This window comes from Corylus avellana, chromosome 11 (assembly GCF_965113065.1).
Source record: "Corylus avellana chromosome 11, dhCorAvel1.hap1.2, whole genome shotgun sequence".
NCBI classification, from domain to species: Eukaryota; Viridiplantae; Streptophyta; class Magnoliopsida; order Fagales; family Betulaceae; genus Corylus; species Corylus avellana.
Genome location: NC_142500.1, coordinates 15,870,179 through 15,885,276, shown reverse-complemented (window position 1 = coordinate 15,885,276; position 15,098 = coordinate 15,870,179). Strand labels below are relative to the sequence as shown.

The following is a 15,098-nucleotide window of genomic DNA, read 5'->3' as shown; positions in this document are numbered from 1 at the left end:
TTCTCTTCAAACTATCACCTAATTAATAATGTCTCTCCAACTTTTAATTGTGACAATCAGAGACAGAGGGAGGGACCAGGTAGGCCATGATCCCCCCAAATAAGGGGAAAAAAAAAAATGTAAAGTAATGTTTTAAGTTTAGTCATTTGGCCCCCTAAAAAAAAAATTTGGCCATATTTTTATATTTTTTGGCCATATCTAATAAAACCTTTTGGCCATTTTCTTAATTTTTTTGGGTCATACCCATTAAGTTTTTTTATTTTTGGTCCTTACTTTTAAATGTCTATTTTTTAGCCCTTACTTTCAAATACTTACTGTTTTTTGGCCCTTACGGTAGTATTTAGTTTATAAAAAATAACAAAAATAATTTTTTTTAATAAAAAAAATTCTAAAGAACCGAAAAAAAATTTTGACTGGCCCCTCCCATAAAATTTCCTAGTTCTGTCTCTGGTGTTTCCAAAGAGAATATTCTTATAGAAGTTATTCTCTTTTCTAAAACTACCAAAAAATTGACAATGTTGTTCTTAATGCCAGCAAAAAAGGTAGGAATGACCTTAAATATTTGTCAATAAGACAAAAAAAAAAAACCCCTATAAATTCACAAAAAAAAAAATTTAAATAACAAAAACAATTTTTTTTAATTTTAGTAAGGGTATTTTTTTTTTTCATTAGGAGGACATTGACAATTTTTGGTAGTTTGAGGATACATCGTCGCAATTGAAAGCTTAGGGGAACATTGTCATTTTTTTTTAAAGAAAAAAAAAAATTATTCAAAGGGGAAGAGGGAACATGGAAATTACAAAAAAAATGAGCAGAAAATGGGTCGGGAACCCAAACAACAACCCTGAAACAACCAGAAAAATGGCCCAGCCAACAAAGAACCTAGTAACTAGTTCGAATGGGTCAATAAATTGACCAGGCCCATTAAGAGAACCAAAGAGACCACTAAGGGCTGCAACTGAGAACAAAGCAAAAGCCTTCAGAATGAAAACTTCCAAAGACCTTGCAAGAAGAACCATAACCAACCCAGCACTAAGAAAGACTGAATCAAAGCCGGGATACATTGTCAATTGGATGATACTTTGAGGGGATTATGTGAACTTTTTCTTAATTTTTTATTTCTTTTTAGATTTCAATTATATATTTTTTTTATAAAACTAAATAAAATAATTTTACGTTGTAAAAATGCTGCCGTGGCTGTATTGAACATCACTGTATTGACCTATTTCATATTTACACTCTGGTTTTTTTTTTTCCTTTTTATTTTTTGGGTTCCACCGAACAAGGGTAACCTATAAAAACAAAGCCATAGCAAGCCATCTACACAACACCGCCATCGTTCTATTAGCTCGTCGTTTGCCCACTTCTTCCCAGTGCTTGTATTTGGCTTACCTTCACTTCACGGAATATGGGCCACAACAGCAAGACCAGGCGGTTCAAGAACCACCACTCCCATCGGGGGCAGTCCAGCCAAAGCCATCAACTTCCGCGGTTATTCCATTTCAGTCCCATCTTCTTCCATAGTCTTTTTTTTTGGCTCGAGTTTCTTAATCTCACACTTTTTCACATAATTTTCCAGGGAAGACGAGTCTCTGCCATCTGATCAAGGTCCAAACTTGATAACTTGCTTTCGTTTTCCTGTCTCTTATTTTATTTTTAGTTTTAAGTATTGGGTACGAAAGGTGTTTGATATATTGCCGCTGTGTCAATGGGTTTTGATTTTTTGGTGGCTGAACAACTTTCTTACAGGTGCAGCAGCTGAAGAGGAGCCAGCAGGTCCGAAAATCCAACTTGCTATGTGGGTATGCATCTTTTCTCTTTCCACAACCTATTATCTTTTGCCTTTTTGATTGGTCCTGCACGCTGCATGCTTGTCATTGTATATTGAGCAACCTTTTGTGTTTGGCATTTAAAGCATTACTAAGAAAAATATTTATTTGAAATTTATATGTCTAAAGATCAATGCTGTTTTTATGATACGATGGTGGTGTGTTGTTGATTCAGGATTTCGGGCAATGTGATGCAAAAAGGTGCACTGGAAGGAAGCTTTCAAGATTCGGCCTGTTAAAAGAAAGTATCTGTTTCTCATTTTGTTTCTAATCATGTTTTGCTCATGCACATTTGCATATTTCTAATGTTAACTGCACTGTAATTTTTCATAACTGTAAATTTAGTTCCAGCATAAGGTTTATTATTTTGTCTTTAATATCAGGCTTTTTTAAATCTTCAGATACGTTATTGCATTTGGTAGAAAATGAGAAAACTGATAAGTTAAAATTTTTTATCGGTTGAGTTGAAGTGACCAATTCAAAATAAGACCCTGTAAGAGTTGTTCATGTTCTGGAATAAAATAAAATAAAAAAAGTGTTTTTTTTTTTTCCCCCCCCTTGTTTGGGCAGTGCAAAGTTAGTGATGAGATTCTTTTTAGAATGAGATGTGGAATTGTCATATAGCGTAAGGGACACCTTTGGAAAAGTGGCCAAACAAAAACAATATAGGCAACTAAGAAAAACAAATAAAGGTAGAAGAACAGTGGACCGTGGAATCCCTGAAGCGTCAGACCTTGGGCTTTTTTTTTTTTTTTTTTTTTTTTTTCATCTTGAGAGTTGCGATTGAATAGGAGTTGCCGCCCCTATGCCTAGAAAGACGGAAGATCTCTCTTTGAGGGTTGTAGATTTCCTGTGGCCTCCATCGTTTGCTAGGCATTTGATGCACTAAGAATAAGATTTTCACATGAATTTGAGAAATTCCAAAAAACTGCTCTTAGAAAATTTTGTTTTAATCATGACATAAACTTTTGTATCTTCTGATGTTGAAAATTGAAATCGGATAAAGTTGCAGTCTTTGGAGAGATGGATTTTGAAGGGCTTTTCTTTTGTGGTTTGAAGATTTGGGCTTTCTCATATGCAAGCCATGTGGTGACCTTGAGAAAAACAAAATGAAAAAAGAAAATTAATAGTGCATAGATCTAATGTTCTCGGCCTTTTCTGATTCAAATGAGCCAAAAAAAGGCTCTCTAACTTGACCCCATGAGTTTCTTCACAACGAGAAGGCATGAAATATGTGGAGATCACCTTGCCGTAACAGCCCATCAATATATTTTTGGTCACTGCTATTTGCAGTTGGCTGCAACTTGTATTGATAGTTGATATATGTCAAAAATATCTAAGTATTTAAAACATTTGATGGTAGTTCTGAATCTTAAAACGGATTTATCGAGAAGCAATGTTGGTTAATATGACCAAGAGCAATATATTCTGAAGAGAAGTGCTACTTGGTTCCCAAATGATGTGTTATCATGGATGAGATCTATTATTTTGGGAAATGTGTCACAGATCACTTGGGAATCAAGTTTTGAGGAAAAAATGTGGGAAGTGTAGCATTTCTCTATTCTAAAATTAAAGCTGGATCAACAGATTCATGCTTATTTGAGATTTGAAAACCAAAATGTTTCATTTGAAAATAGATTCATTTTCTTCAGCCACTATTTGCTTAATCTATTATTTTATTATCATTTGGTTCAGTCATGAAAAGAAGACAGTTGACATGTCCATAATCTTGACATTTAAATAATCTCATGCAGGAGTTGCGCGTGAATAATGGTTTTGGGGGCATTGTTTTAAGGTAGTTAATGCATATTAATTTTCTTTATCTTTATTTTTCTGTGGTGTTTACTTATTTTTGTCAAGTGATTTCACATTTTATCTTTGTATGTCAATATGAAGATCTGTAACATTTTAAACGTCAGCTGGTTGTCTGTGCATATAATGAGACAACCATGAATAGTTTCTAGCCGAAAAAAAAAAAAGAAAAAAGAAAAGAAAAGAAAAGAAAAAGGGGGGTGGGGGTAATAGCTTCTATTTCACTAGTAGGATTGACATAACCTGTCTTTTGGTTGATGGGGCTCTTATCCAGTCATTGCTTCCCCTATGCAACCCTTATCGCTTTAGTGGATCTCAATTAATGTACATACCTTCTCAAAGATTTCAGCTCAAAAGAAGGAAACCAATTACCAGAATCTTCTCTCTAGGTTGATTTTTGGGCCAGGGGAGGTGGGCAAGCTGTTTGGGCTATTATCCACCCCAATCTCTGGTTTTGTGCCAACTGCCAAGCATAAGGGAGAGACCCTTATAATCATATAAATGCAAGTCTGTAGTAGAACATATTATTCTCTTCAATAAGCAGATGATGCTTCTCAAATGAAATTGGATGTTACTGCATTCGTTATGGCTCAGGTGGTAAAGGGGTTGGATGGAGTAGGGTATTTCATAGGTTGAAATCTTATCAATTTACAAGTTAATATATTGCACATGCATATAAAAAGCATTTGAAAATTCCTTTAATAATTTTTTTTTTTTTTTTTGATAAGTAACTTTTATTATGTGTTTATATCTGTTCTGGCAGTCCAGTTGGTACAAAATGCGTCTCAAAAGAAGATTATAGCTTAATGAAGAGGAAGGGATTGGCTGTTGTGGATTGCTCATGGGCACGCTTGGATGATGTACCTTTCGTGAAGCTGCGTTGTGCTGCTCCTCGTCTCTGTATGTACTTGATTCTCTAAACAGAATACTCATTGGGAATATCCTATTTAACATAGAGCCACATTTGCATCCTTTTACATGCATTTTCGGTAATATATATATGTGTATCTTGTACATATCTATGGGTGTATTCCAAATATATAGCATCTTGGTGTATTGTCCTTATGGCGTATGATCATGGATCTATTAAACATTTCTTATATTGGACGACTCCAAGTGTGTGAACACTTGGAAAAGATCTAGACACTGTGGGTCATGAAATTTGATTGCATACACATTCATTGATCCTGCTTATTCTGTAGTGATCCAATTGATTTACTCAATGAGAAACCAATATATCTTAGGACATAGGATAGACTTTTGATGACTGTCAAGTATCGAATGGTTTTTGTCCTTTCCTTTTTCCTCATTCCCTGAAGGTTCAATTTGCTTTAAAGCATAGACTTTTCTATTGAAGGCAGTAAAACTTATTTTTCATTTGTACAGAAATTATGGTTATTTCCTGCACCTGATGGCTTCCTGATTTAATCTATTGTTTTGTTGATTTATGGATAGTACATTGATTGACTGGCTTAACTTTGATTTACTGGTTGAAGTGTGCATAAGTTGTTGGTGTCCTGGTTAGAGGAAATGCTCAACATAGAAAGAACCTCAGCAAAGGGCCCTTATATCTTTGCCCATGGTTATAGTTTTGAGATTTGAGATTTGAGATCTAAGAGTTTATTATTTTGTATCCAAAGGAATGCAACTTTTGCTTTCAATCATTTATCTGTTTGGACCTCACCTAAAAGATATAAGTGGGTAAGTCTGGTGATTATGCCTCTTTCAACTTCCAGTTTTCATATCCAAATGTGTCAAAATTCCATAAGTGGAGGAGAAAATGCCTCCTGTAAACAATTTTTTTCTCTTCTTCTTCTTCTTTTAAATTCTTTTATTTGTACTGCATCAACTTATACATATAATTTCTTATACTGCATACTTATCAAAAAAATATATAATTTCTTATACTGCATTGTTTAATTTTTCACTTCTGGTTCATTTTCTTATATAGATGATATGTTCAGGAATTTACTGCACTCATGAAATGTCGCTGGTGTCTCTGTTCCTGGATATATTATTTACTGGCATTGTTATGATTGTTCATGGAATTGCTGTGTTTGATTGTCTCTTAGCCTGTCTTTAACATTGACAAATCACTTGATACTGCAGTGCCGTGGCTGGTAGCAGCAAATCCAGTAAATTATGGTAGACCATGTCAACTATCTTGTGTGGAGGCATTATCTGCAGCTTTACTCATATGGTACCCAAACCTCATCTAAGTAGTACAGTTTCTTGGGGTGCCAAACCCTACTGAAATTTTTAATCTTTGGTGTTCCTTCTAATTTTATATTGGTGCATAATCTCGTGTTTTGTTGTATAAACCAGCTCTTAACTGTGCTAAGAGGACAAATTGAATTTTATTTGGAACTTAGCAGGGAGGCAGGTCTAGCTTCCATCTGCTGAACCCTATATATGAGATGCACGTTGCTTTGTAGATGCAGATATCTACTAAGGAGCTCCTATCAGATTATTATTATTTGTATAGACTTAATACGTGTTATTATTAGTTTTTTTGAGAGACAAGGTTACTGGCTTATTTTGGTTTTGGTAAGTGGAAATGTTAGGATACAGGGACCCCCCTCAAAAAGTCTGAAGTTGCTATTGTTTGTATCCTTGTAGCCGAAAGGCCAAAGATATGCTATAATGAGACTCCTTAGGTAGAATCAGCTTTAATGAGACTATAAAAGCCTAATGACACAACATTTTATTTTTAAGCCTACAGGTGTCAAGGGACATCTGACCCCACCTTAGCACACACCTTCAGTAGAGCTAGCTTTGATGTCCTACTTTTGAAGATTATTTGGCAGAATTCTGAGATCTTAAGGAAAATGTTCTGATTGTCTGATATTCTTTCAAGATAAGGATTCCATTTTAGTTTTCATTGATTCCTTATTTTAGTTTTTAGTTTTGTTTCCCAAATTTAATCAGGCTGGGTCCTGCATAATCTACTTTGGCAACATCTCTAATTTTAGCGGGTCACTATTCCAGTATACTTGCTCTCCCCCACCTTCTATGTTGTGAACATGTCTATTCTGTTGTGCTCATGATCATATATGTTCTCTAATAGAGTATTTTATCCCTATTTTTATGTTTCTATCATATGGTTTAACAGTGGGGAAGAGGAAACTGCAAATCTGTTGCTTGGAAAGTTCAAGTGGGGTCATGCTTTCCTGTCCGTCAACAGGTGTGTTTTTGTTCTCATATTTACTTATCTATTTTTTGTGAATTATAAAGATACTTCATTAATTGGAAAGTGTGGTCCATGTACATGAGTTGTGTGTGTTATCCTGAACAGTATAGAAGTTATGTGAGTTGAATGCAACCAGGCCTAAAAAGTTTTAACCTCGTGAACAAAGAGACCACAATATCTAAAATCAAGATCTGAGTGTCCCTGTCCCTTGAACTGTCACGCCCCCGTTTAAGGTGAATTCGTAAGTAATAAGGAAAATATTGTTGGAGAAATTCTTTTTGGAATCGCGGCCAAGAGATTGCTTCCTCACTGCCTAGTTCTTGAATCAGCAATACCTTCTTGGCGGTCCACCAATGTCTGGCTTCACCTGATAGTCGATAGGCGGCGTATTGTACCTTTTGTTCTTCCATACAGCCTATGAGTCGCAAAATTTTTTCCACGTCGGTTAGCCAATTCTCACACTCCATAGGATCTCGTTTTCCATCAAACAAAGGAATGTGGAGTCGCTCGAAGTGTTTGAACGGGCAGCCGCGCTCCTCCTCACGGGGTGCTTCTCTCCTAAGATCAGTTATAGTCGTGACGAATTGCCTAACCATAGCCTAAAACATCTAAGCCATATCTAGGGTAGCCTCAGCCCCCAAACCTTGTGATGATCCTTCTCCTCCTTCTACCATGACTCTGTAACGCATCATAAATTAGAGTTTCCTATTTAACTACTTGTAAAAATTTAATCGTAAGTGTACTAATGCAACCTATCCTAAGCCTGGGTTTCCATATTGTTCCCTAGGTTTATTTAGCAAGTCAAACTTATAGTTGACTTTGCTCTGATACCACAGTTGTCACGACCCCATTTAAGGTGAATAGGGGAAACGCGAACTAAATGAATTCGTAAGTAATAAGGAAAATATTTTTACTATGTTATTATTATTATTATTATTATTACTAACAAACGCAGGGAGCCCAAGGAGAAGTAAGAGAGGCAACTAGTACAATTAAAACTTGATGTAATTAAACCATCATCCTTATTACATATAAAATTGGGAACCCATAATACATTACATGTCCTTCAAAAAGGAGGTTTAAACAAAAGTAAGCTAATATAGGGAAGTCATAACCTTCCCAGATGTTAGTGTCCGATACACGAACATCAAAAGCTGCACAGTCTACATAAAACAAAAGTTGCACAGTCTATAGAAGGGAGTTCCAGACACTTGCTACTTCACTTGCTAGTCCACAAAACAATAGGTCCAAGTGTCCTAGTCGTAGGGCCATATGATCGAGCCTTTAATTACTAGAAGGCCCACCGTTACCCATGTCCTCAATACTATTATATATAAAGCCATCTAAAAAAAAAAAAATTAAAGGGAGAAGGGTGACTTCGACAACTCAGTAAGTAGCCACAACATTAAGATGCTATAAAATATACTATGCAGATTTTTATGTCATAATCTCAGTTATGCACAACAATAATCATTTCATTATGAAATAATTAAAAAGCGAGAATAGTAAATAAGTAAGTTATGCAATGAATAAGCACTTCCTTTCGTTTTTCTTCTAAAAATCAGGTTTTACCCTTTGACCCATAACCGCAATTTTACCATGAGTGGCGCACGTTGGCTTGTCCCAAAGGACCTATAAGCTCATCATGTCGTCACTGGGGAGAGCTACCGGCTTGGGAACTTCTCCTAGGTGAAGGCCACCCGGCCAATAGCACACATCTTCTCGTAACCGTCCTTCGGTGTGCTTGCCATGTTACCCATGCGATCCGGTACCATTCATGACTATAGGAGGACACTGACCTCTAGGAAGGTTATGACCTCCCTATATTAGCTTACTTTTGTTTATACCTCCTTTTTGAAGGACATGTAATGTATTATGGATTCTCAGTTTTATATGTATTAACGATGATGGTTTAATTACATAAAGTTTTAATTGTACTAGTTGCCTCTCTTACTTCTCCTTGGGCTCCCTGCATTTGTTAGTAATAATAATAATAATAATAATAATATAGTAAAAATATTTTCTTTATTATTTACGAATTTATTTAGTTTGTGTTTCCCCTATTCACCTTAAACGGGGGCGTGACATGAGCCATAAAATGGATGGCCATCAAAGAGCTACTCTACTGGTAAGCTCCACCTTATAAGTTGTGGCTTCCAAAACCTCAAATGAACTCTGTTTCTTCTTGATCATGAGAGTTCAGAAAGTGTATCTTGTACAAAGGCCCTAGCCATCATGTGGTATCTGACATATCTTTCAAAAAACCTAAGTCACCTAAAACCCACCTATGTCTTGGCCATACATAATTTCTTTTCAGCAAGTTATTCTGTAGTTTTTATAACCTATATAGCATGGTATTTTTAAAACCTGAGGTCAGTTAATTGAGTGTGTGTGCTTGTCTGCGCTCAATTAAACAGTATAACATGCATAGCATCATTTCTTAAACATCTAGTTAAGTGGTGAAGTTAGGATGATGGTTTCTCCTTTCCACACCTGGCCTGTTTCTTATTAGGATCTGTTTGTTAGGTCTGAGGTCCCTGCAGGAGTTGATGACCTGATTATTATGTTTATAGAATGTGGTTGTTAGTTGGAACATTGGTACTACAACCACACTGGAAAAAAAAAACATGGAGAGAGATGAGTTTTGGATCTCTATGGATATGAATATGATATTTGTCATTTCTTCAATAAGTTAAGATGGCACGAATTTATCTTTTAAAATGCAACTAAACTATGTGTATGGGCATCATAGTAACACTGGATCAATCAATTATTGATAGAGATTCTAGAAAAGTGCAGGGTATACTGATTCAAAAGGGTTTAGAGAGAAAAAAATGCATGTGTCTTACACATGTATTTACAATGCAATTTCATTTCCTTGGGGAGTTGAGGTTTCCCTTACTAGTTCTAAAATAATTGTGCTTTAGTTTTCATGACTCTTTCTTTTAAATTCTGGCATTTTAATTGATGCAGGGAACTTCTGAAGGCATACTCTGAGTGCGAAAATAGTGCTGATATTATTTCAGCTCAAAATGCGTGGCTTTCACAACAAACTCGTGTTCCAAAGGCTCCACCAGAAGTGGAAGGTATATGTTGCCGTAAAAAATGGGGAAAAAAAGAGTGTTATTTTTATGTTTGAATGCCATATTTGAGGTCCTATATTAATTGATCTAGAAGTTACTGTATAGATTTGTAAATACTAGTATAACTGAAGTTTTATATGTCAAACATGTTTGCCATCTAATGAGTTGTGGGATACTCTGCAGTTCTTCTTTTTGCTTTTTTTTGTTTTTGTTTTTGGATGTATAAGGGATCCTCCGTTGTTCCACCTGCAAATCATATGAAGTATCCTTTTTTTTTTTTTTTCAGTTTAATCTTGATTGAATTCAACTCTGTAAACCCCTTCTCCTTTTGGGGTTGTGGGCTAACTATTTTATCTTTTAAATTATCATCACATTTCTGTTGAATTAGAGGTTGCCTTCTTTCGCTACGCAAACTCAGTTTTATCTAGTATTCCCCTCATATGCTGGATGTATTGCTACTTGCTGCCACGACCAGTTGATCATTTTTTCGCAAGGCTGATTTACCTTCTTGTTTTTGTTCTTTTTTGTTCTTTCCCTCTCTTTTCTTTGGGATAGTACCTATACATTGTCATTGATGCATATTCTTCTTCTTTTTATAATCTCTTTGAGAACTGTCATATGCTGTTTAATCCAGAAAAAGCCTTTTTTTTTTTTTTTTTTTTTTTTTTTTTTTCTCATAATCCAATTCATGGTTGTTTTATGAATCCTGATCCCATATGTGAAATGAAGAAATTTTTTTATTATGCTAGATTGTCACTTTAAGCTAACCTCAAAATATATTTTTGCTCTCCGCTGCCACAGAAGCAAACACGGCATCTCTCGATGGGGATGAGAACTCCTGTGATTCAGAAGAAGACGGGCTTCCGCCACTTGAACGGAATATGAATCATCTGAACTTGCAGGAAAGTGATGAAGAGAGTGACGAAGAAAGTGAGTAGATAGAATTTTATTATATTTCTAGTTACATGGTGAGGCACGAATGAGAGGTGGTATGTACAAATGCTCGATTTCACAAAATGCCCTGAAACGACACTTAACCTGAGGATTTACGAATACATCTATTTGGCTTTTGTTTTGGCCTAAATTGTTTGTGTAGTTAGAGTTATTATGCTGTCCAAAAGAACAAAGTGATAATATCCCTAGTTTTAAGTTAATTGCTTAATCAAGTGCACTTGTTACCAAGCAACATATATCTGCGTGGTACAATGTAGCTTTTGTGATAATTTTCTTAAATTATCAAAGAGGAATTGAAGAACTTGAACAGCTTTTTGACTTTATGCAAATCAGCTAGCAAGAAGTTGTAACCTCCCGAGTAGGAACTCGCTAATCCGTGTGTATATCATGAAGTTACAAAGGTTGCGTTGTGTGCTCCCGCTGAAATGGGCATACACATGTTAATTGAAAATCCTAACGGATGATTAAAATTGAAAAAAAAAAAAAAAAAAGTAAAATTAAAAGATAGATACACTAAATTGACACATTTTATGTTTAAGAGTATGATTGCAAAAATGTGAAGTTTTTTCGTAATTTTTACTATAATTTTCTTACAATCTATTGTAATGATTTAGGTGGCACTGTTACAATCAAATTCAATTGTTTAATGATTGACGTGATAAATATCACATAAATTTATAAACTAACGTAATAAGTGTCACGCTACTTTGTAATTTGGGCACCTTTATCGTGTACTTGATTTCGCCATTTTCTAAAAGTAAATTTTCAAATTTTCTTTGAAGTTGTTGTCTGTGATGTTCATTTAGACTTTTGTATCATAGAAGATGATTTGTTATAAAACTTGTATTCTATTCTTTAGTTTTCATTTGGGCCTTCTTATTTAGGAGTGTTGGAGAAATTAAGAGGTCTTACCATAATATATTGGACTACTACATTAACTTAAAACCTTAAAATTATGATTTTAGAGCTACTTATTACATATCAATCAGTTATTTTTATGTCTAATGCATAGATTTAACTGTTTTGAATTCACAGACACAGTATTAAAAGGATATCCTAATAGCAATTAATTTATTGAATGCCCATTTGACACTCAACCAGTAGAAACTTGAATTGTTATTAATTCAGAGTTACCATCTTGGTATGTAAGAGATTTTTCATTTGGTCAATGGTAATTATTGAAGCAAATTCCCATCAAACCTCGATGCCTTTGATTCTTTACCATTTTTTGGTTTCATTTATTTTTTAAGGGCTAAAATGACAATACAAATAAAATGTTTGTCATTGATTGATTAGTAGGAGTGAAAAGGCAGTTATGGTTTCATTGATTGATTAGTAGGGGTGAAAAGGCAATTATGGTTAGCGGTTATAGCTAATAACCGCTAACCTAACCACCTACGCGGTTAATCGGCAGTTAACGGTTAATAACCGCTAACCACTTTTTTAAAAAAAAAAAATTACAATTAAAAAGTTAATTATATATATATATATATATATATATATATGGTAAATTAAATATGACAAATAAAAAAAATTGAAACAACCACCTATTGGATAAAAAGAAAAGGCAACAAGAATCAAATTAAGAAGAAAAATTGAGAGAGACCTGAGACAGATCTGACAAACGAGATTTTTTTTTTTTTTTTTCAAAGAACAAACGGGATTCAAAGATGTTGTTTTGACACTATATATATAATTAAGGAAAAAAAAAAAAAAAAAACCCCAACTACCAATTGTTTGCAGTACAGTCATCTAATGTTTAAAAGGTACTAAAGTAGCCCCCAAACTATCAAAATGTATCAAAAAGGCCACTTATTTTTTTATATTCCTATAATACCCCTATTCTTTTAACAAATAAAATAATTGTAAAAAAAAAAAAAAAAAAAAAGCCAAAAAATTAGTGGGAAAAAAAAAACCAATGCGCGAATAAATAGAAAAAAAAAGGCTTTTTGGAATAAATAAATAATTAGTCACTGTAGTTGGCCTAAATTACAAATTACTTCATGTCGTATTAAAGTAAAATCAATAGGCGAATAAAAACAATTTTTTAACATAATTTGACTCCAAGGACTAAATTGTTTTTTTTTTTTTAGAATATCTTAAGAACCGTACCTATAATTTTACTTTAATACAACATGAATGGTCACTGTAGTTAGCCTAAATTATTTATTTTATTCCAAAAAACTTTTTTTTTTTTTTTTTTTTTTGTATTTATTCACCCATTGGTTTTTCTGTATTTTTAAAAAATTGTTTGTTTTTTTACAATTATTTTATTTGTTAAAAGAATAGGGGTATTATAGGAATATAATAAAATAAGTGGCCTTTTTGATACATTTTGGTAGTTTGGGGGCTACTTTAGTACTTTCTGAACATTGGGGGGTTATATTGCAAACGACTGGTAGTTTGTGAGACTTTTTTATATTTTTCCCTATTTTATTATATATATGGGTTTGTCGAGTAATGCTAAAAGAAAAACTCACGTTTTTTTTATGTTAAAGTAATGGTTAAGAGATTAAATTTATCTCTTCATATAAGATTAAGTTGTTGGAACATACAACTGGTGATTTAAAATTGTATCAGAGACAAAGGTGATCGAACCTTGACTCTGTCAACTCACCCTCTGATTCAATAATTTAACATTTTATGTGTCCTCCCAAAATTGATACGACTCTTAAAATTACCATTACATCAAAATCTAAGACATGGGTTTTCTTTTCAGTATATAAGCAGAGGAGTGGATACACTACAAAAAATCATTGTTTTAGTGACGTTGCAACTGTTCATTATTTTTTGCCACGTCACTGAATTATAACGTGTTAAACTATAACACGTTGCTATTATTTTTTGTAACGTGTCTTTTTTTACACGTCACCATATGGTGACGTGGTAGAAATGCCACGTTATCGTATGGTAACGTGTCACTATAACACGTTACCATATGGCAACGTGGCATATGGTAACGTGTCATTATGGCACGTTACCATATGGTAACGTGTTATTATGACACGTTGCCAAAATTGGCAACGTGTTATTACGACACGTTGCCAAAATTGGCAACGTGTTATTATGACACGTTACCATATGGTAACGTGGCATTATAACACGTTGCCATATGGTTAAAATTTTAAATAAATTAAAAAATAAATTTTTTTAATTTATTGATGATAAAAAGATTTTTTCAAGCACTATTTGCATTATTTGCTAGATGAGAAGTGTATTTTTTATATAAGTGTAATCTTGTAAATGATCATACAATTTTGTTGACATTAATTCATTATATTATTAATAACTTTGAGAAAAAAATATTGGGGCTAGCTTAAGACTTTGTGACAGGCAAATCATAATCTAGATTGCATGTGAGTCTCCAGGAAAAGATCAGAACCCAAAAAAGATCTGGCTAAGATATGCCTCTAGAAAAGAATATGCATTAATGCTTGTGTTTTACAACACTATAGGCATCACTACTTATGTGTCAAGCACGCTTGAGGCTATCAGCTCTATAAACACTAACACCATGCTTTATTTCATAGTCAGGATATGCACTAGCATTATAGCCCTATGTGCATCAAGCATGCAAATTACAACACTACTTAATTGATCAATTAATTAACTAATAAATTAAGAGAATTGGCCGATGTAAGCCTTGAACATGCATGGTGGAAATATATATGCACGCCATATACGTAATATTACGCATATATATATATATATTTCAACTTATACGTTGATAATTAACTAATTGATACTTATTAAGTGGAGACAAAATAGAGGCGTCCATCAACGTCCTGGATATATATAGAGCTTAAGGGTGAAATACAAGTGATCGAAGAAGGTAGTGTTGGATCGATTCAACTACCAGTTAGCTAATTAATGAGCCAAGTGTTGAGGAATAGATACAAGTAGGGACAAATTAATTAAATAAAGCGGCTCTTTGTCATGTATAAATATACTTTATATATATATATATATATATATATCAATCAACTACTAATTAAGATATATATAATATATTAAGTGTATTAATATATATATACATATATTAATTAATATACTTACTTATAAGTGTATATATATATATATATATATATATATATATATATATATATATATATATATAGAATTAATTAAGTAGTATTAATATTAATATATATAATATTTTATATATTAGTAGTAACGTGCCACATGGCACGTTACAACAAGCGTAACGTGCCTATGTGGCATGTTACTACG

General features: G+C 33.7%; 1 protein-coding gene across 2 annotated transcripts; it reads left to right on the top strand.

Annotated features, from left to right (window-relative positions):
* The first annotated feature begins 1,267 nt into the window (after positions 1 to 1,267).
* On the top strand, positions 1,268 to 11,102 carry LOC132166190 (RNase L inhibitor protein-like protein). Of its 2 annotated transcripts, none has more exons than XM_088511874.1 (10): positions 1,268 to 1,488; positions 1,580 to 1,608; positions 1,750 to 1,802; positions 2,005 to 2,072; positions 3,586 to 3,624; positions 4,405 to 4,541; positions 5,751 to 5,841; positions 6,754 to 6,825; positions 9,805 to 9,917; positions 10,716 to 11,102. In XM_088511874.1, exons 1-10 carry the CDS (start codon positions 1,409 to 1,411, stop codon positions 10,850 to 10,852), a joined length of 819 nt encoding a protein of 272 aa, XP_088368000.1. In that variant the 5' UTR covers positions 1,268 to 1,408; the 3' UTR covers positions 10,853 to 11,102. The 2 variants fall into 2 exon arrangements, with proteins under 2 accessions (XP_088368000.1, XP_088367999.1); XM_088511873.1 differs by having other exon boundaries at positions 1,269 to 1,491.
* Positions 11,103 to 15,098: the final 3,996 nt, after the last annotated feature.

Coding starts and splice junctions, on each gene's coding strand:
- LOC132166190 (XM_088511873.1), top strand. CDS start 1,409: ATGGGCCACAACAGCAAGACCAGGCGGTTCAAGAACCACCACTCCCAT. Junction 2,073..3,585: donor AGATTCGGCCTGTTAAAAGA/AAGTATCTGTTT, acceptor TCTCATGCAGGA/GTTGCGCGTGAATAATGGTT. Junction 3,625..4,404: donor TTTGGGGGCATTGTTTTAAG/GTAGTTAATGCA, acceptor CTGTTCTGGCAG/TCCAGTTGGTACAAAATGCG.